At 37.8% G+C, this 17,611-nt stretch overlaps 1 protein-coding gene across 1 annotated transcript; it reads left to right on the top strand.

The window, feature by feature from the left end:
• The first annotated feature begins 11,814 nt into the window (after positions 1 to 11,814).
• On the top strand, positions 11,815 to 12,144 carry LOC145683116 (protein GVQW3-like). The gene has a single exon (XM_081754478.1). It carries the CDS (start codon positions 11,815 to 11,817, stop codon positions 12,142 to 12,144), a length of 330 nt encoding a protein of 109 aa, XP_081610604.1.
• The last annotated feature ends 5,467 nt before the right edge of the window (positions 12,145 to 17,611 follow it).

Raw genomic sequence — 17,611 nt, 5'->3', positions numbered from 1 at the left:
AACAAAAGTGACCGTCTTTGTGACTTCATCACGATTAAACCACCCGACCGATCTTTAATAAAAAAATTCAATACGGATGAAGTTCGGATCTGTGGTGGTTTTTACCATATCACTTTGACGGTAGACCTTAGGGGAGGGGGAGGAGAGGGGACAAATATATATAAATATATATAACCTAGTAACTCTTGAACCACCCAGCCGATCTCAATCAAATTTTCAACATAGATTAGGGTCGGACCTTGGGGTATTTTTATCATTTCACTTTGACAAGCCAACGTAGAGGAGGGGGAGGCGTGAGATATATGTAAAAAAATCAAAATCAAAATGTCTGTCTTTATGATTTCATCACTCTTGAACCCCCGACCGATCTCAATCAAATTTTCAACATACATGAGTATAGGGGCAGGGACTACTTTAGGCTATTCACTTTGACGATGCAACGTAGGGAAGGGAAAGGAGAGAAAAATTTAAAAATGATGAAAATTGGCCAATATTAGTGTTGAATCCACAGCTTTCGAAGTCAATCAGAGAAACAGTGACACTTCTGATGCTGTTTCAATCCAAGTTCGGATTTGATAGTTGGGGAGGTCTAGAGTACAACGTAGGGGAGAGAGGTGAACATTTAAAAATGATCGAAAACGACTAAATTAGTGTCGAGTCCATAGTTTTAGGAGTACCTGAGATTAACAGTGACAATTCTGATGCCGTGTACTGCAGCACGGAGGTGGGGAGGGGGACCCATATATTGTAATGATCGAAAATGACCAATATTAGTGTCTAATCCTTAGTTTTCGGGATGATTCAAATGAACAGTGACATTTCCGATCCACTTTAAATACAAAATCAGCTCCGCCACTTCGGGGAGGGAGAGAAAGAGATATATAAAAATGATCGAATATGGCCACTATCAGTGTCGAATTTATAGTTTTCTGGGTCCCTTAGATGAACAGTGATACTTTCGACTAATTTAAATTCAAATTCAAACCCGGAATTTGGGGGAGGAGAGGAAGAGACATTTAAAAATAATAGAAAATGACCGTTATTAGTGCTGAATCCACATTTTTGGGGTCGCTGAGATGAACAGTGACACTTCCGATACCATGGTCCGCAACATGGGGGAAGGGAAACTATATATATATGGTCAAAACTGACCGATATTAGTGTTGAATCTATAGTTCTTGCGGATGAGGACGGATGCATTAAAATTATCGAAAATTAGCAATATCAATGTGCATTTAAATTATTTATTTCAACCTAGCGAAGCGGGTAATATATATATATATATATATATATATATATATATATATATATATATATATATATATATATATATATATATATATATGTGTGTGTGTGTGTGTGTGTGTGTGTGTGTGTGTGTGTAGGTGTGCATGTGTGTGTGTGTGTGCATAATTTATATTACTAAAAAACACCAGAGTGTAAGAAATTAACACTTTTTGTGTTAGGCATCTTACTTTATTCAGCATATAATAAAATAAAGTGTTATAGCTACATAAAATGACTATTTTCTGTAATCTTCGATGTAGGATAACATTAGGATTCATAGTATATTTGTACATATATTTCATACTTGAGCATGTTCATTCCCTCGCCATCTATTTTTCTGCTCACAGGTATGTTTAAATGGACAGGCCTAATGCGTGTTCGGTAGTAGGAGTTGAAGCCAATGTCGGAGCGATCAGTTAGAATTTTCTGTTGCATGTCTTATCAGATATGAATGCTATCAGATCCAACTATCAATGGGTACAATCACAAACCTTATTTGCTTTTACTGTAGTATGATTTTAGGGCAGGATCATCGCCGTCTTTTCATATCACCTGCTCGTATCAGTTTTCTTTTGCTTTACAATTGGAACTCCATCTCAAATTTGATCCCTATTTTGTCCCATGAGTTTTATTTATTTATTATTTTAAAATTAAATGAGTTACTTTGAGTTGCATTCAATTTTATCTCAATGTTATCTTTCTTATTTTACTTTATTAGTTGTCATCAGCGCTTGTATGTCTTTAAAACAGCTTCAGTTCATTGATTTACCTTCTTGGGGAAGGGGACATGTTTACTCTCCATTTCAGAACACTCGAGATGAAAATAAAACGAAATCTTTAAGTTTTACATGCCACGCAGATGCCGGTTAGGCTAAAGGAGACAGTGATGATTAGAAATGAAGGAAAAACTGTAATGAAGAAAGTGGGAGGGAACTGGAGAACCCCGAGGAAAGCCACACACACGGTGTTTGTCCACCACAAAGTTCATTTGGCGCGAGCTAGGATCGAACCAAGGACCCCATGCTTCAGAAGTAAACGCTCTACCACTATACCTTCCAATCCAGGTGAGATGTATTCATGAGACATGCCATTTTAGTCAGAAAAGTGTTATTTTGGTTGCAAGCTTTGATTTGATACTCCAATATAAAAGCACACTTATCTCACTTCAAGCAATGATGAAGGATACGCAGAGAGAAAAACATATTTCTTATTACTTCAAGAAGAGGACACAAGAAAGGGTTCGGGCGTCCAACTAAGAGGTCATATCAGCTCTTCACGTAAGACTACGGCTTTGGAAATAAGCGGCCTTGACCTTAGAGAAGGTACCCTCCCGGCATTCGCCTTGTTGGAGTGAGTAAATCTATGAAACTCTCAGTCAGGATGACAGGTCTGAGCAAGGTTCGTGCCCACGTTCTACCCAAGCGCTGCGTGGCAGGCAGAAGCGCTAACCCTACACCAACAACTGGGTACATGAGATTTGTGTTGCAAAAATTATATATATATATATATATATATATATATATATATATATATATATATATATATATATATATATATATATTTCAGGTACTCCATTTTGACGTTTGGGCTACTTGGCAACGACAATATAGTTGTTTTTACTTTAAAGATAGTCAATTCACTCATATATGGTTGAATATGTAGCACAACTTTCAACCCATTATTGTGGTTGAAAATATTATTTGTTTTCATGCATATAATCAATTTTACACTGCATATAACTTGTTTACCATATCGTAAATTCAACCATATTTTTCAACAATATTAAGGTTGACCGAAATAATTCAATTTACTCACTTATGACATTCGGTAGGTTGATTTTACCACTATATAGTTGTTTCAACCATATTTTTCCAACTACATTTTTTGGTAAATTTATCCCTTAATATAGTTGTCCATATATTAACTATATTTTTTGTTAAATTTAGCGTTCCTTCTTTTTCTGTTAATCGAACCATGCCGTTTTTTCTGTGCATTTACTGTACGCATCCACAGATTTGTAAAATTTACAGAACAAATTTGTAATAGGACTTTAATAACCATATATTACTGAACGAAATATGTTGTCTTCTTACCTGTGAGATATGTAGCTATGTAAAAATACATTAATGAATGTTGAATTTGCTTTGCACAGATTCCTGTCCAAGGTAGCTAGTAACCATGGTATGTGAAGTGAAGCATCTGAAGTCATGTGCTTACTCAGGATGCGAAACTATACAAATGTCTGAGAATTAAGAGATCCACATAATTGTGAATTTTAAGTTAGTAATGCGTTATGTTACCTTAGGCATTTGTGCTCTATCGCAGGACCACACGAAAATAATAATAATAACAAAATGTACTACATTTCGTTATGTTTGATTAAATAACATTATATTGGGTTAGGTTGAGTTATAAGTCAATTATGTTGAAAATAGAGGCATGTTAACTTATACAACTTAGAATAGAAAATCACTATGTGCGTATAAATATGGCTTCCGGATATACATGGCATAAACACTATAGTGCAAAAAATATAAACCATCCTATACTAGCTGGCTACTAAAAAGCACAAATGCTATCTAACCAAGTCGGGGCAGGGCGGGGCGAAGCGAGTGGACTCACAGGAGAGCATCTGAAGGTGCATCTGAAGGGAGCAGGCGCGTCTGCGACAGTATGTAAGAGGTTAAGCGATGGTAGTGAGGAAAGGTGGGTTGGGTAATGATACCAGTTTCAAGAGCCCTTGTCATAGTTTCATACTACTAACTATCCACTTGTAAACATAAAATACAATTTATGCACTATGTGTATAAATACAACGCCGTGGTGGTCATCTGGCAGATTATGTTGGTTAAGTTATATTAGGTTAGATAAGGGATGTCCAACTACGAGCCCGTGACCTTCTCGGTAGGCCCTCGAGAAGAAAAGTATTAGCATTTCTATATATTTTATTGGAAACATAAATATTTTATAAAGTTAAAAAGTACCAACCTTTTTCTAATACACATGGGTGTATGCTTTAGGTGCAAAAAGAAAATAAAAATAATAATAAGGTTGATTAGTTAGGTTAGTGTTTTATTTCATTTATTTGGGTACGTTAGGTACCTAAGTTTAAGTGTATCGTTTCTGTTCAGGCTCCAGCGTGAATACTGAGTGGTTGTAAATATTTTCAAACCTCAGTACCATTGAGGGCAGGTATATGTTTTTACTTCCGATTTAGTTTTTTTCCATTTTTTTTACATATGTTTCTATTTTGAGAAATTGTCTAAGATATTTTCACCCAACCTTAAGAGAGTAAGGATATTATTGGAGGCAAAGGGCTTTTTAAGACTCGTTGGAGGGATTTCGTCGTTGAGAACCTGGCAACTCAGTCTGTGTCGGAGACTATTGCATTATATCAGCATACTTGAGAATTGCGAAGTATTTCCTGAAGAATTACATTATTTTTAGTTGTCTTTTGAGTCAATGTCATTTCAGGTGAATGAGAAAATGTCGGTGTATCGCTGTCTGTATTTTGATTGTCGAGGTCTTAATAGACACCCGCAAATTCGATGATTTATGGGCTAAGGTGTTAGGAGTTTATATTATAAACGTAAAGTATCATATGAAGTTGCAGCCCTCGCGATATAGAAATTTCTATGATGCGGCCCCTTAGTTTAAAGATGTTGACCATCACTGGGTTAGATTATAATTCGATAAAACTTAAACACGAGTGTCAGAACCTTTGCACATACGCGCCATTTTCACACTAAATTTTCCGCCACTAAATCGTAACATGTGTACCTCTTCGCGAAACAGTCCCTTTCGCTTCCGTATACAATGCCGCTTACTTCAAAAACCACCACCAACAACAGACGTTTTCTTAACTTCAACTATTTCCATCTCCTGGCTTTCACTCAGCCTTAATCAGAAACTAAAATATAGTAACCAATTCGCCCGGTAAATTTCCTAAAACTGGTCCGGTGATACGACACTAAGTTCACCTAAAATGAATCGGTACAAAGGAATACAAGTCTATGCCCAAGAATGATTATTTAAAATACAAAAACTAGATTTCATGAAAAAGAAATAGGCCTAGGGCTTATATATTGAAGGAATTTGTGCTTGGATCCCTACATAAATCTGCACCGCACTGCCAATTGCTAACATTATGTAAACACGACATTGAATTAATAACATAAACTTTGCATAATTAGATTGGTGATATTTTCTGAAATGAAGCATAACCAATTGCTAAGGCATATATAAACTTAAACCGTTGTTGTTGTTTTCGGCAGAACTTGCACGGCGATGCAAATGTAAATCTGTGTTAAAACTTGTGTTTTCAAAAGTTGTCCGAACAGAGTAGCGGGGAAGGTGATTTCTTGCTGACGTAGCTGTTGAATAAAGTATCAAGGTGAGACGGCAATAGGATGAGCTAACCTATCCTAACCTTAACTACTTTACCCTACGTTTCTCCGTGGTTCCATTGCCAGCCACGTAAATTTGTTTTAGACAACATCGTGCCCATTGGTTTTTCTCAGGGTACTCCTTTCCTCGCACATTCTAATTCCATCAGTTCACCATCATCATTTACTTGCTTCAATCATCTATTCCCTCATTCTAAAGGGCATAATCTTGATGCTTTTCTGGCAGCATATTTTTAGAACTATTGCTTCCTACTAACTTGAGTGAAGCCCATATTGTGGGTGGGGCTAGCTTCATGCTAGCACCCAAATTGTCAACCCTGTTTCTGTGGTAAATAACTGAGAACATGTTTTGTTTTGATGCTTTTCTGGAAGCACATTTTTCGAACTATTATTTCTAAGTACTTTTGCGGCACCCCATTGAATGGGCAGGGTTAGCTTCACCCTGGTCTTCAACTTACCATCCCTGCTCCTGCTGTAAATATTTGAGCTCATTTTTTGTTTTGATGTTTTTCTTTGAGCACACTTTTTGAAATAATATTTTAGAATTGTTTGGGGACCCCATTGTGTGGATGAGGCTAGCTTCACGCTGGGTCCTGATTCGGCAACTATGTTTCTGCATAAATAATTAAGAACAATTTTTATTTTCATGCCTTTCTAAAAGGACATGTTTAGAACTATTATTTGGTACTATTTTGATGTCCTGCCATTGGATGGACGGGATGGTTTTACTCAGGTGGGCAACTTGGCAAAACATGTTTCTGCGGTAAATAATTGAGCACATTTTTTGTGTTGATGCTTTTCTGGTAGCACATTTTTAGAACCATTATTTGGTATTAAAATGATGGGCCCAATTGGGTGGGCGGGGTGACACACCCTAGTCCCCAATTTGGCAACCCGTTCTGTGCGTTATATAATTGAGCACATTATTAGTTTTGGTTCTTTTCTGGGAGCGCATTTTCAGCAATATTATTTGGAACTAACTAGTTTGGGGCCCCCGTAGGGTGTGCGGCGTTAGATTAACGCTAGCCCCTAACTTGGAAACACTCTTAATGCGGTAAATAATAGGGCATAGTTTTTGTTTTGATGCTTTACTACGACCATATTTTTAAAACCTATTATTTGGCAGTAATTTGATGGTCCACTGTTGGGTGAGCGGGGCTAAATTGATGCTGGCCCCCAAATTGACAACCCTTTATCTGTTGTAAATAATTGAGCACATTTTTGGTTTTGATGTAATTCTGGGAGCACATTTTTCTTACTATTATTTGGAAGTATTTTGTGGCCTCCGTTTGGAAATGAAATGAAATGAAATCTTTATGATTTACGTCCCACGTTGAGGCTAAAGGAAACGGCCATGATGAGAAATGAATGAAATGGTGGAATGAAGAATGCGGGAGGAAACTGGAGAACCCCGAGAAAACCCACGAGCACGTTGTTAGTTCATCACAAAGTCCACGCGGTGCGAGCTGGGATGGAACTACGGACCCCAAGCACTGGCCGTGAACTTGTTACCTCTGAGCCACCGCGCGATACGATTCAGAGACATTTTGTATATTTTTGTTTCACAGTTCGGAAGGAATGGAAAGCAAGATAAAAAAAAAGCCTCATAGCAGACCAACGCGGTTAAGTGTGAAACGAGGATTATTTAGCACTCCAAGTGAAATGAGTGAAGTGCAGTTAACCACGTACGCTGACGTTATGCAACATTATCATTGGTTTCGAAGTGGTTTAAATGGTGACGAAAGTGTAACTAAATTACCAGTGACTGACATTTGTAAACTAGTTGGACAAAGATTTGTACATATTTGGCGTAAAGCAAGCATTCCTGTGGTTTCAGAAAAGAGAGTGTTTGACATGCTGGGAACATTTTAAAATAAATGTCGCACCAAGGAAAAACATTTTAGTCGAAAAGGACAAGAAGCAACCCTTCGTGCAGATTTTGTGGCACACGTGGAAAAGTCTCTTTTTGTCATTGCGTCTTGCAAATATAAAACTGCCGAAGGTTGCAACTGTAAGAGGACACGCAAGATTCCAAAACGAGGATTCAAGTTTCTTTTGGACCAGAGAACATCACGGAAAATGGGCATTGGTAACATTGACATCCGAACAAGCAAATCTCTCTCAAAGATGTTTTCCCATTAAGTAAGCAGATTTAAGGTGAGACAACCAAGAAATACACTGGAAGTGTTGAAGAAAGTCCATCAACTAGTGGGATTAGGCATAGGCACAGGTCAAAAATACTGGCGCTGTCAGGGGAATCCAAAAAAGCTGTTGAATCGGGAAGCACGTCGGGATCTGACTTCGAGGCGCGACCAAGAAGGAAACATAGCCTAAATCGCAACTGTCTTTAAAATACGCTGGAGGAAGCGTTTAGAACTGGAGCTTCCGACAGACAGGTTGCTTTGATAGCTTCTTCCCTACTTCAGGACGCGAGACTCATAACGCCAGAGGACAAAAATCTTGTTGTTGACAGATCTAAGGTACGAAGAGGAAAAGATAAACTGGGTGAGAAGATCCAGAAAGAAAAGGCTCACCTAGGCTGGACGATTACAAGTATCTAGTTCGACGGAAAAAATGAGGCAACTCTTGTGCAAGAAAAGAATAACGGCAAACTACGAAGACGAGAGGTTATAGAAAATCATATCACAGTTCTATCGGAGCCCGGTTCAGAATACTTGGGTCATGCCACACCTAAGTCAGGCACTGGCAAGGATATTGCCGACTCTATATTCAAGATTCTAGAGAAGAACCAGTACGACGTGTCAAGTCTTGAGGACGTCGGCAGCGATGGTGAAGCCACGAACACAGGATGGGATAACTGCGTCATAAGTCAGATATAAAAATCCCTAGGAAAGGAACTGCAGCATCTCATTTGCCTTCTTCATACCAACGAGTTGCCATTTCGACACCTGATTACCGAATCGGATGGCGGGACGACCGGACCCAACGCTTTTTCCGCTCAATCGGAAAGAAATTAAAGGATTGCGAACGTTCACCGTTCGTCTCCTTTACACCCATTCCCGTTGAATGGGTGTCTGAAATGTAAAAACCAGATGGCTTAAGCAGCGACCAGAATTATCTCTTTGAAATTTGTAAGCCTGTTGCTACAGGAACGTGTAATACCGATCTAGCAAACAGAAAACCAGGACTATTATCACATTCACAATGGCTTACATTGGCCTGTAGGATGCTTCGCCACTACATCAGTACTGATAAACCTAGTTCAAGTTTGTGTCTACTTTACCAGTACATTGTTAAAGTATACGCTCCCGTCTGGTTTTCAATACGGCGAAATCTTTCGTGCGAAATGGGCGACATGCATCTGCTTAGCATTGTTAAGCCATCTCGTTTTCTGCCAGAAAATCTACAAACATAGTTCATTCTGTTCTACAAACAAACGGATACTACACTCATTATGAAAACCTGCTGATAGCGATGACAGCAGATGAAAATCCGCATATTCGAACGTTAGGCTGGAGAAAGCTAAAAAAGTGCCGCAGCCAGAAGACTCCGAGATCAAACCGCCCACGAGACTTCATTGTTCCGAAATTAAACTTTACAGCTGAAAATTACTACGACATGATTAATTGGCCTAAATGTCTAATAGAGACGCCAATCATACGAAACATAACGGATCAGCAGCTTGAAGAAAACATCCGAACTTCAGCTACTCTAACAACAACATTCCTTTGCCATAGTCAAGATGTGGAACGCACAGTGAAGCTGGTGTCCGAGGCGGCGTCGAAAAAGTGTGGCCAGAACGCAAGAGATATCTACGTTAGAGCCAAACTGAAGTCCAGAACAAGAATGCCCCGCTTCGAGACCAAGAAGAAATACATGACGTAAGTTCAAATGTCAACGTATGCCTACTGGGTGGGTGGGTGTGCGGAACTCGATGTGCAACTACCTCCCAGTGGTGAGTTCTGGGTTATTTTGCGTACAGAGCAAAATAAGCGAAGAGATGCACAAAGAAAATCGTGTTATATCAAGGGCAATGTCTATAATTATTGTTAACGTGGCATTCCAAACAAAATCTGGAAATTAAATCCAAAAACTGAGTTAATATGACTACTTTGACTCGTAAACAATTTAAAATTATTTACTGGCATTGCTGCAAGTTTCTTTTAATAAAATAATTGTATTATAGCCATGACCACAAGTAGCTTTCTGGTGTTGTGTGTGTCACCTAACCAAACACTTAAGAAAATTTAAGTCCTTTGGGGAAGGGAAGGGGTTGTCCAAAATATTAAAAAAAAATCAGTAAGGTGGATGCCACTAATGGCACCTTTTCCGCACTAACCGTCATTGAATTTCCAACAATAGTGCAAAACGCTCCACCCTAATGTGCAATGGATTTGCTATACTGAACGGTACAAACTGACAATAGTAAATGTTTTGGTAGAACAATTAGTTTTCTCACAAAACAGTTTTTCTAGTCATCAGAAAATTTATGCTTTGGAATGTGTATAGCTTTTCCAACCCACTCTTTCAATTTAAAGTAACCATTGTGTTCTTTATGGAAGAACATGATTAAAAGAAAGAAAAACGAATAGGAGAAAAAGGAATTATTGATAAAGGTGAAATGGGATGCCTGAAATAAGTTCATTTAAATAGTTTTGAAATTTTTAAAATTTAAATAATTTAGATGTTTTTCTCGTTGAAGTTCTCATATTGAAAAGTGAAATGATATCTTTGAGATTTACCTCCCACGGTTATGCAGGTTAGGCTAAAGGATTAATGAATGATAATGATGAGTAATTAATGAAATGGTGGAATGAAGAAAGTGGGAGGAAACGGGAGAACCCGAGAAAACCCACGCACGCGGCGTTTGTCCACCACAAAGTTCACTTGGCCCGGTCGATCGAACCCGGGATAACAAGCACTAGAGGTGAATTCCCTACCACTGAGCCACCGCCGTCCCCTTGAAGTTCCCATATTTTCGTTTATTACTCTATTATTTAGCTATGTATAGAAAAAGTAATCGATAAGAAATATACGCGTTTTGTTAGTGAGTGAAAGAATTTATGAACATTAATAACCTCATTATATAAAATATGTCTAGGTAATAGTCGCAACGCAATGTGATTTTTAGCATATAGAAATTGTCGTTTACTATAGTCATTTAGAAAAAGAAAATAGATCAAATCAGGCAGAATTAATAATTAAGTATGGAAGAAAGATACAATATTAAGGCAGTTCAGTTGAATTTTATATGAATTTAGACCTTATTTAGTTGTTTTTCTTATTTTGTGTTAACGTTTCTATTGTGTGGAAAGGAGGTAATACCACAATGTATTTTTTTTTTTTAAATGAGATTTTCAAGTAAGATTTTTAACTAGTTTAACGCGCCCAAAAAAGATTCCGGAGAGAAAGAAAAGATATAAAAAAAAACTCACTCAAGTTTCCTCAATAGGGCGTTTTAGGCAGAGGTAATTCCAAGGAACTGGAGCGCGATCAGCTCACCTACCTATTAAACTCTTACCTTATCAATAGTAAATCAGCAGGACTCTCATGCTCTCAATGGCTTAAATACATCATTTTCCAGTCAGGTCAATTGGAGAAGACAGATATATATAACAAGAAATAATAACACAACACTGTCAATTATAACCACTTTATTACAAAAAAAAAAATGAACAACAATCACTAAAAAAATTAAAAAATCAAGTAAATAGAAACTTTTGATGAACGATTAGAATTGTATACTTGAAAGTCTAGTAGTCATTTTTTTTTTGTAGTAACAACAATTCATCCTTTTTCTCTGGAAATTTGAAAACTGGAATGATAATATTGCGAATCCAAACCTAACTAAGGGAGCAATTCTAATAATACCTATTAAGAACAAAATAACCTTAATTCAAAAATACTAGGGTTGGGGTAAAAGTCATGGCAACTATTTTTTTCTTCCAGATATGTGAGCGGATCACAAACTCACATGTGTCGTGTGTAAGCTCTGCAAGCATAGTGTGTATGCAGAATAACAGATGGCTCTGTGAGAGCTGTTAGTAGCACAGCGAGGGCTGTGAAATCAGTCAGTTGGTGAGTGTCGTGCGAGATAGAAGTAACCCGTGTTGAGCAGCGCGCTTACATCAAAATAGCCGTTCTCCGAGGGAGAAATGCGATGGAATGTCACAGTGAATTAGTGGAAGCCCTTGGGAATAATGCCCTGCTATACCGGACAGTAGCATGGTGGGTAGGAAAGTTTCAGCAAGGACGCGTGCCAACCAGTGATGAGCAACGTTCGGGACGACCTGTCAGTATGCGGACCGACGTGGCACGTACCGTCATCGAGGAGCTCCTGGATGAAGACAGACGATGGACGCTACTGGAGTTGGTGGAGGCAAGCGGCATCGAGAAACGCACCGTCCACAGAATATTGCGTAATGAGCTGCAACTACACAAAATCGCATCGCGGAGGGTACCGCATGCATTGACGGAAGTTCAAGGGTAGATGCGCTATGCAATATGCTCCGACCACCTTGCACGCTGACAACAGGACGGCGATCAATTCTTGTCACGAATAATCGCCATCGATGAATTTTAGACCAGGGCATATGAACCAGAACTGAAACGTCAATATGTTGGATCACCAAGGAGGCAGAAGTTCCGTCAGAATCCTTCCCCAGTCAAATTGATGGTGATCGTCGCGTATGACGTCAAGGGTGTCATTGTTTGCACTTTGTTCCACATGGCAGAACAGTGACCGCACAGTACTACAGGGACTTCCTGGTTCGACAGATACGACGTAGCGTTCGGGAGAAACGTCCGGATCTTGTGAACAGTGCAATAACCCTGCACGATAATGCAAAGCCACATAAAGCAGAGTATATAGGAGAGCTACTGCGATGTTAGGGATGGGAAGAATTGGAGCACCCACCGTACTCTCCTGACATTTCGTTCTTTGACTTTGACCTCATTCGAAAGATTAAGGAACCACTTCGTGGTTTGCAACACGCGAGGACTTGCTAATGCTGTGCGCGAACCATTGACCCGATTCACACATGGTGCGGCAAATGCTGAGAAGGATGATATTCAGCGCCTCCCACATCGTTGGCAGCGTGTGGTGCAAGTAGCACGGGATGCCTTTGAGGGTCTTTAGGCCCAGATTTGTCATGTCAACTGTATGCGTACTGTGTTGTCATTCTTTTGCACCATGAGGGCCATATTGCCCTGTATACTACCGTAATAAATTAGTGCGTTACAATATTTCAGTGCTATTCATTTCCACACATGTAGTTAACACCTTGTTCTTCCGTCTGTATATCTCACATTTTCCAACCAGACTGGTATCTTCAAGAAAAAAAAAATAGTTCCCATGACTTTTGCCTCAACCCTCGTACTACTAAATGTTTCGTATTTTCTTTGGGATTGGTCTACATCTGTCTTTATTTCCAGATTAATAATATTATTACAACTTTATTCAAAATTTACTCTGCAAACAGTAACACATCTACAGAAAAAATGAACGGTTAAGTCTATTCTCTTATATGCAGTGAGCTTGGATCGTTCCCGCTACACTATACATAAGGAATTAGGAGTAATTACAATAATCAGTTACTCAGTATTTAATTAATATTTTCAACTGCAACACAATTATCTCATCCTTGTTTAGCTGAAACAACAACTAGGATCGAGATGAGCATTAATTAAAAGAATAATTGGGTCGATAGATTACGATTTAAATCTAGAAATACCGGAATTAACGGTCATTTTTCTAACTTGAGTTATCAAACTAAATCATAACCGGACAGCTAGAATAACAAATTCCCTGAACATTGACAACTACACACACATAAAATTGTTCTAATGCTCACCTTTCAGAATCTTCGGTTAATCATCTTACCAAACTGTTATCCTGGACTCGCCTCCTGGGTGGAAATAAGACTACGACAGACTTCTGCAACCCAAAACTAGCCAAGTTCTAGGCCTCCAAGACAGCTCATATGTTCCCTAAGAACAATCACGCTCTTTTACGAGTGTTAATTGCGTATAACAGAAATGTGTAGCTCAAGTGGAAAATCTTTGACTTCGCAGTCGGGAGGTCGCGGGTTCGATTCCCGCTGCAAACCTTCCTGACTGGGGTTTAACAGGTTTTCCTCAGTCCTACCAGGCGAATTCCGGGATGGTACCTACTAAACAGGCCCTGGCCGATACCTTCCTAAAATCCTTTCCATTTTATTGTTGTTAGATATCCATTGTAAAATGGCCTCTCAGCTGTATCTGGTGATTGTTAAATAAAATTAAAAAATAAAAATGCAGTAATCGAATTTACTTCTATTAATTGGCAAATAGCAGACCAGTTAATTAAATTTCTACCGACTGCACAAATTTATCACTTTTCACTCCACTTTTCTTCTCTTTTTCCTTTTTTTTAAAAAAAAAGAAAAGAAGAAAAATATCGCATTCACTTATTCTATTGCAATTTTCTATTAAACTTTAGCCTTTAGTTGTCTTCCTTAAGAATACTACCAACAATTTCAAGCGATGCATTCGAACACGTATAATCGACCAACTTGATCCATGAAGACCGAAGGCAAGGCACGTCAAAGAATCAGTACACCAGGAACAACCTTCCGCCTCCACAATCAACACGTAAAATCAACACGCTTCGGGGCTTACGTGTTCAAGAAGAGAGCCAAACAATGTTGCCTGTTGAAAATATTCACACAATTGAAACAATTAATTTTCTTCTCTGAACGAAGATACAAAGAAATCATTTGATCTTCGAACCCATCAAAGCTACTCGGATGAATGGAGAAGAGATTGTTATCGCCGGAAGTCAGCTCTTCAATTTCACATTTACTATCGTCCTATTAGTAATGAAACAGGTTCACCTAACTGTGGGCCGTCTTGATCTCCTGATTGACATTGAACCACAGTACTGTTTCTCCTAACATTCTCATTTTTCAATTTGTCAAAGGACTTTTCTTCTATTGCGGGTTCTTCCAAAGTTTTCTTCTGAAAATGTTCATAAAACAGGCCTGCGTGACCACCAGATGTCCTTCTGGATAAATGACCTTTTAATTGTTTAGGATTACTAGCACGTCTTCCAATGTCTGCTTCTGAATAATTCTGAGAAAAATGGCCAACCAAATTTCCAGACATAATCTCGAAGGATGTTCGAATGGTCAGCTCGAACCACATTTTTGATTCCTGAAGAAGTCTTTGTTTGATCACCTCGATCACTTTATTTAAATCCAGAAAACGTATGGCTAGACTGGTCAGTACAACCTCCTGATCTAACCCCCATATTATTTCTACGAAGCTGTTTAATTCTCCTAAATTTAAGCGAACACGTTTAACTCCTCCTCTAACTAATAAACAATTAGCCATATAGTCTATTGTTGAATGAGTCGTTTGCAGAAAGGGAGTACCCAGAATACAATCGTATGGTAAAGAGTCGACGATGTTAAATTTCACCTTTTCAGAGTGTCCGGCAAAATTTACTATCAACATAATTTCAGCATCGGTAGAAAATCGTAAAACCGAAGCTGCGTCTATAGATCTTTCTGGAAACTTTCTCACATATGATTGTGCACCACACTTTTTGACCAGACTGTATGTTGTCAGGTTGAATGAGGATCCACTGTCCAAACAACAATTAACTCTCTGACTATCTATTAATCCTATAACAAAGATGCTGCGGTATTGTTCATTTCTGAAGGGATAACCTCACGTACTGATAGACCAGAAGTGAATTTTTCTTTCTGCGGTTTTACATTATTTTTATTAAACTCTGACACATTATTCTCATATGACATACTATGTCACGAAAACTTTCTAAGATTTATATCCCTAGTTGATTTAACAATTTTATAATTTTGACTTTTATCATCTGAAATTCGCCTATTAAATTCCAATTGGCTACGTTGTCTTAAAAGGAATCTTTCTGAAATGTCTAACAATTCGGTGTTAGTTCTAGGGATATAATCATCAAGCATTCTGTATCGTATTGCCGGATTCATGTCACTCAAAATAAGGTCTACAAAATCAGATTCGGATCCACTGAATCCCAAAACCTTGATCGAATACATTATTGATTTTACGTAATGGTCATCTAACTCAGTAAGGCAATGTCTACGATATATTTTATCACATATTAACAAATCTTTACTAACCGGCGTAATGAAAATGAGACAAGTCTATTACAAATCTGTTCCCAATTCATACTACGTCGTTGTAGTGCGCTTTGAAGTTTTCTCAAACAAATACTCCCACATTTTGAAATCAGAACCATAAGGATCATCTGCACCGCATAGCTAGTCGTATTCAACAGTTCTTCAACCATATATAAAATCTCAAAGGCTTGATAACTATCCTCTCCAGAGAAATTCTTGATATCCCGAAATCTTTCCTTCAAAAATTCACTAGATTTGTTAAATGTATAGTTTAGCATTAAATTACCTTCAACTCCCGTTGTTATATCACTTCTAGGGGTAGCAGCTCTATCATTATGCAAATTATTCGCTTGATCAGCTGAAAATACATTATACTCAGAAAACCTCTGATTCAAATTGTTAATCACCCCTGTACAATAACCAAGACCTTTGAGTGTTGAATTCCTAATATTAGCAACCCGTTGATAACAGTTGCGCATTCATAAATACCTATGTTCTTGAGTTTGACTTCTGTTACTATTCACATACCGACTCGTTTCCTCAAATTCTTCATGCTTAGAAAATGGATTAAGATTGCTTACACTAGGGGCATTTACCTCTCTACTCACTCTCGATATATTAGCATACCCTGTATTATTCACAGAATTTTGCCCTAAGTTCTCCAATCTCGAAAAATTGTAAAAATGTCTGACAACAGAAGGAGGGGTCAAACTCATAGACACCTCACCAAAGGTGCTATTGTCAGGAAACCCTCTACGATCTACTGTTAAATATTCGGAAAAATCTTCCGGAGTGTCAATTACATCATTATCCTGCGAAAAACACATGAATAATACAATAAACTTATGCATAAAGCCAAAAAATAAATACACTTAAATAACTACAAAAACAAATTATAAGGCAATAATATGGAAATGGATCCACTACAGAACCAATATACTCCATATTAACTAAGTCAATTTGAGAAGACAGACATATATAACAGGAAATAATAAAATAACATTTTGAATTACAACCATTACAAAAAATGATGAAAAACAATCAATATATTTTTTGAAATAAATTTTAAAAAATCAAGTAAATAGAAAGTTTCGCTGCACGATTAGAATTGTATACTTGAAAGTCTAGTAGGCCATATTTTCGTAGTAATAAAACAACTCATCCTTTTCTGTGGAAATTTGAAAACATGAATGATAATATTGCGAATCCAAATCTAACTAGGTACTCAATTCTATTCCTAGCTATTAAGAACAAAAACTTAATTTAAAAATACTACAAACTATTTCATATTTTGTTTGGGATTGCCCTACATCTGTCTTTATTTCCAGATTAATAATATTATTACAACTTATTCAAGCAAACACATCTCCAGACAAAATTCAACGGTTAACTCGTATTCTCTTCTATCCAGTAAGCTTGGATCGCTCCCGCTACAATATACATAAGGAATCTAGAATAATTAAAATAATCATTTGTCAGTATTTTCAACTACAACAGAATTATCTCATCCTTCTTTAGCTGAAACAACAACTAGGATCGAGCTGAGCATTAATTGAAAGGATAATTGGGTCGATGGATTACGATTTAAATCTCGAAATACCGGAATTAACGGTCGTTTTTCTAACTTGAGTAAAGAAACTAAATCACAACCGGACAGCTAGAATAACAAATTCCCTGAACATTAGCAACTACACACACATAAAATTGTTCTAATGCTCACTTTTCAGAATCTTCGGTTAATCATCTTACCAAACTGTTGTCCTGGACTCGTCTCCTGGGTGGAAATAAAACTACGACAGA

Source organism: Thermobia domestica, chromosome 4 (assembly GCF_964235325.1).
Source record: "Thermobia domestica chromosome 4, izTheDome1.hap1.1, whole genome shotgun sequence".
In the NCBI taxonomy this organism is placed as follows: domain Eukaryota; kingdom Metazoa; phylum Arthropoda; class Insecta; order Zygentoma; family Lepismatidae; genus Thermobia; species Thermobia domestica.
The sequence above is the reverse complement of the archived record's forward strand: the minus strand, read 5'-3'. Positions and strand labels throughout refer to the sequence as shown.

Coding starts and splice junctions, on each gene's coding strand:
- LOC145683116 (XM_081754478.1), top strand. CDS start 11,815: ATGGAATGTCACAGTGAATTAGTGGAAGCCCTTGGGAATAATGCCCTG.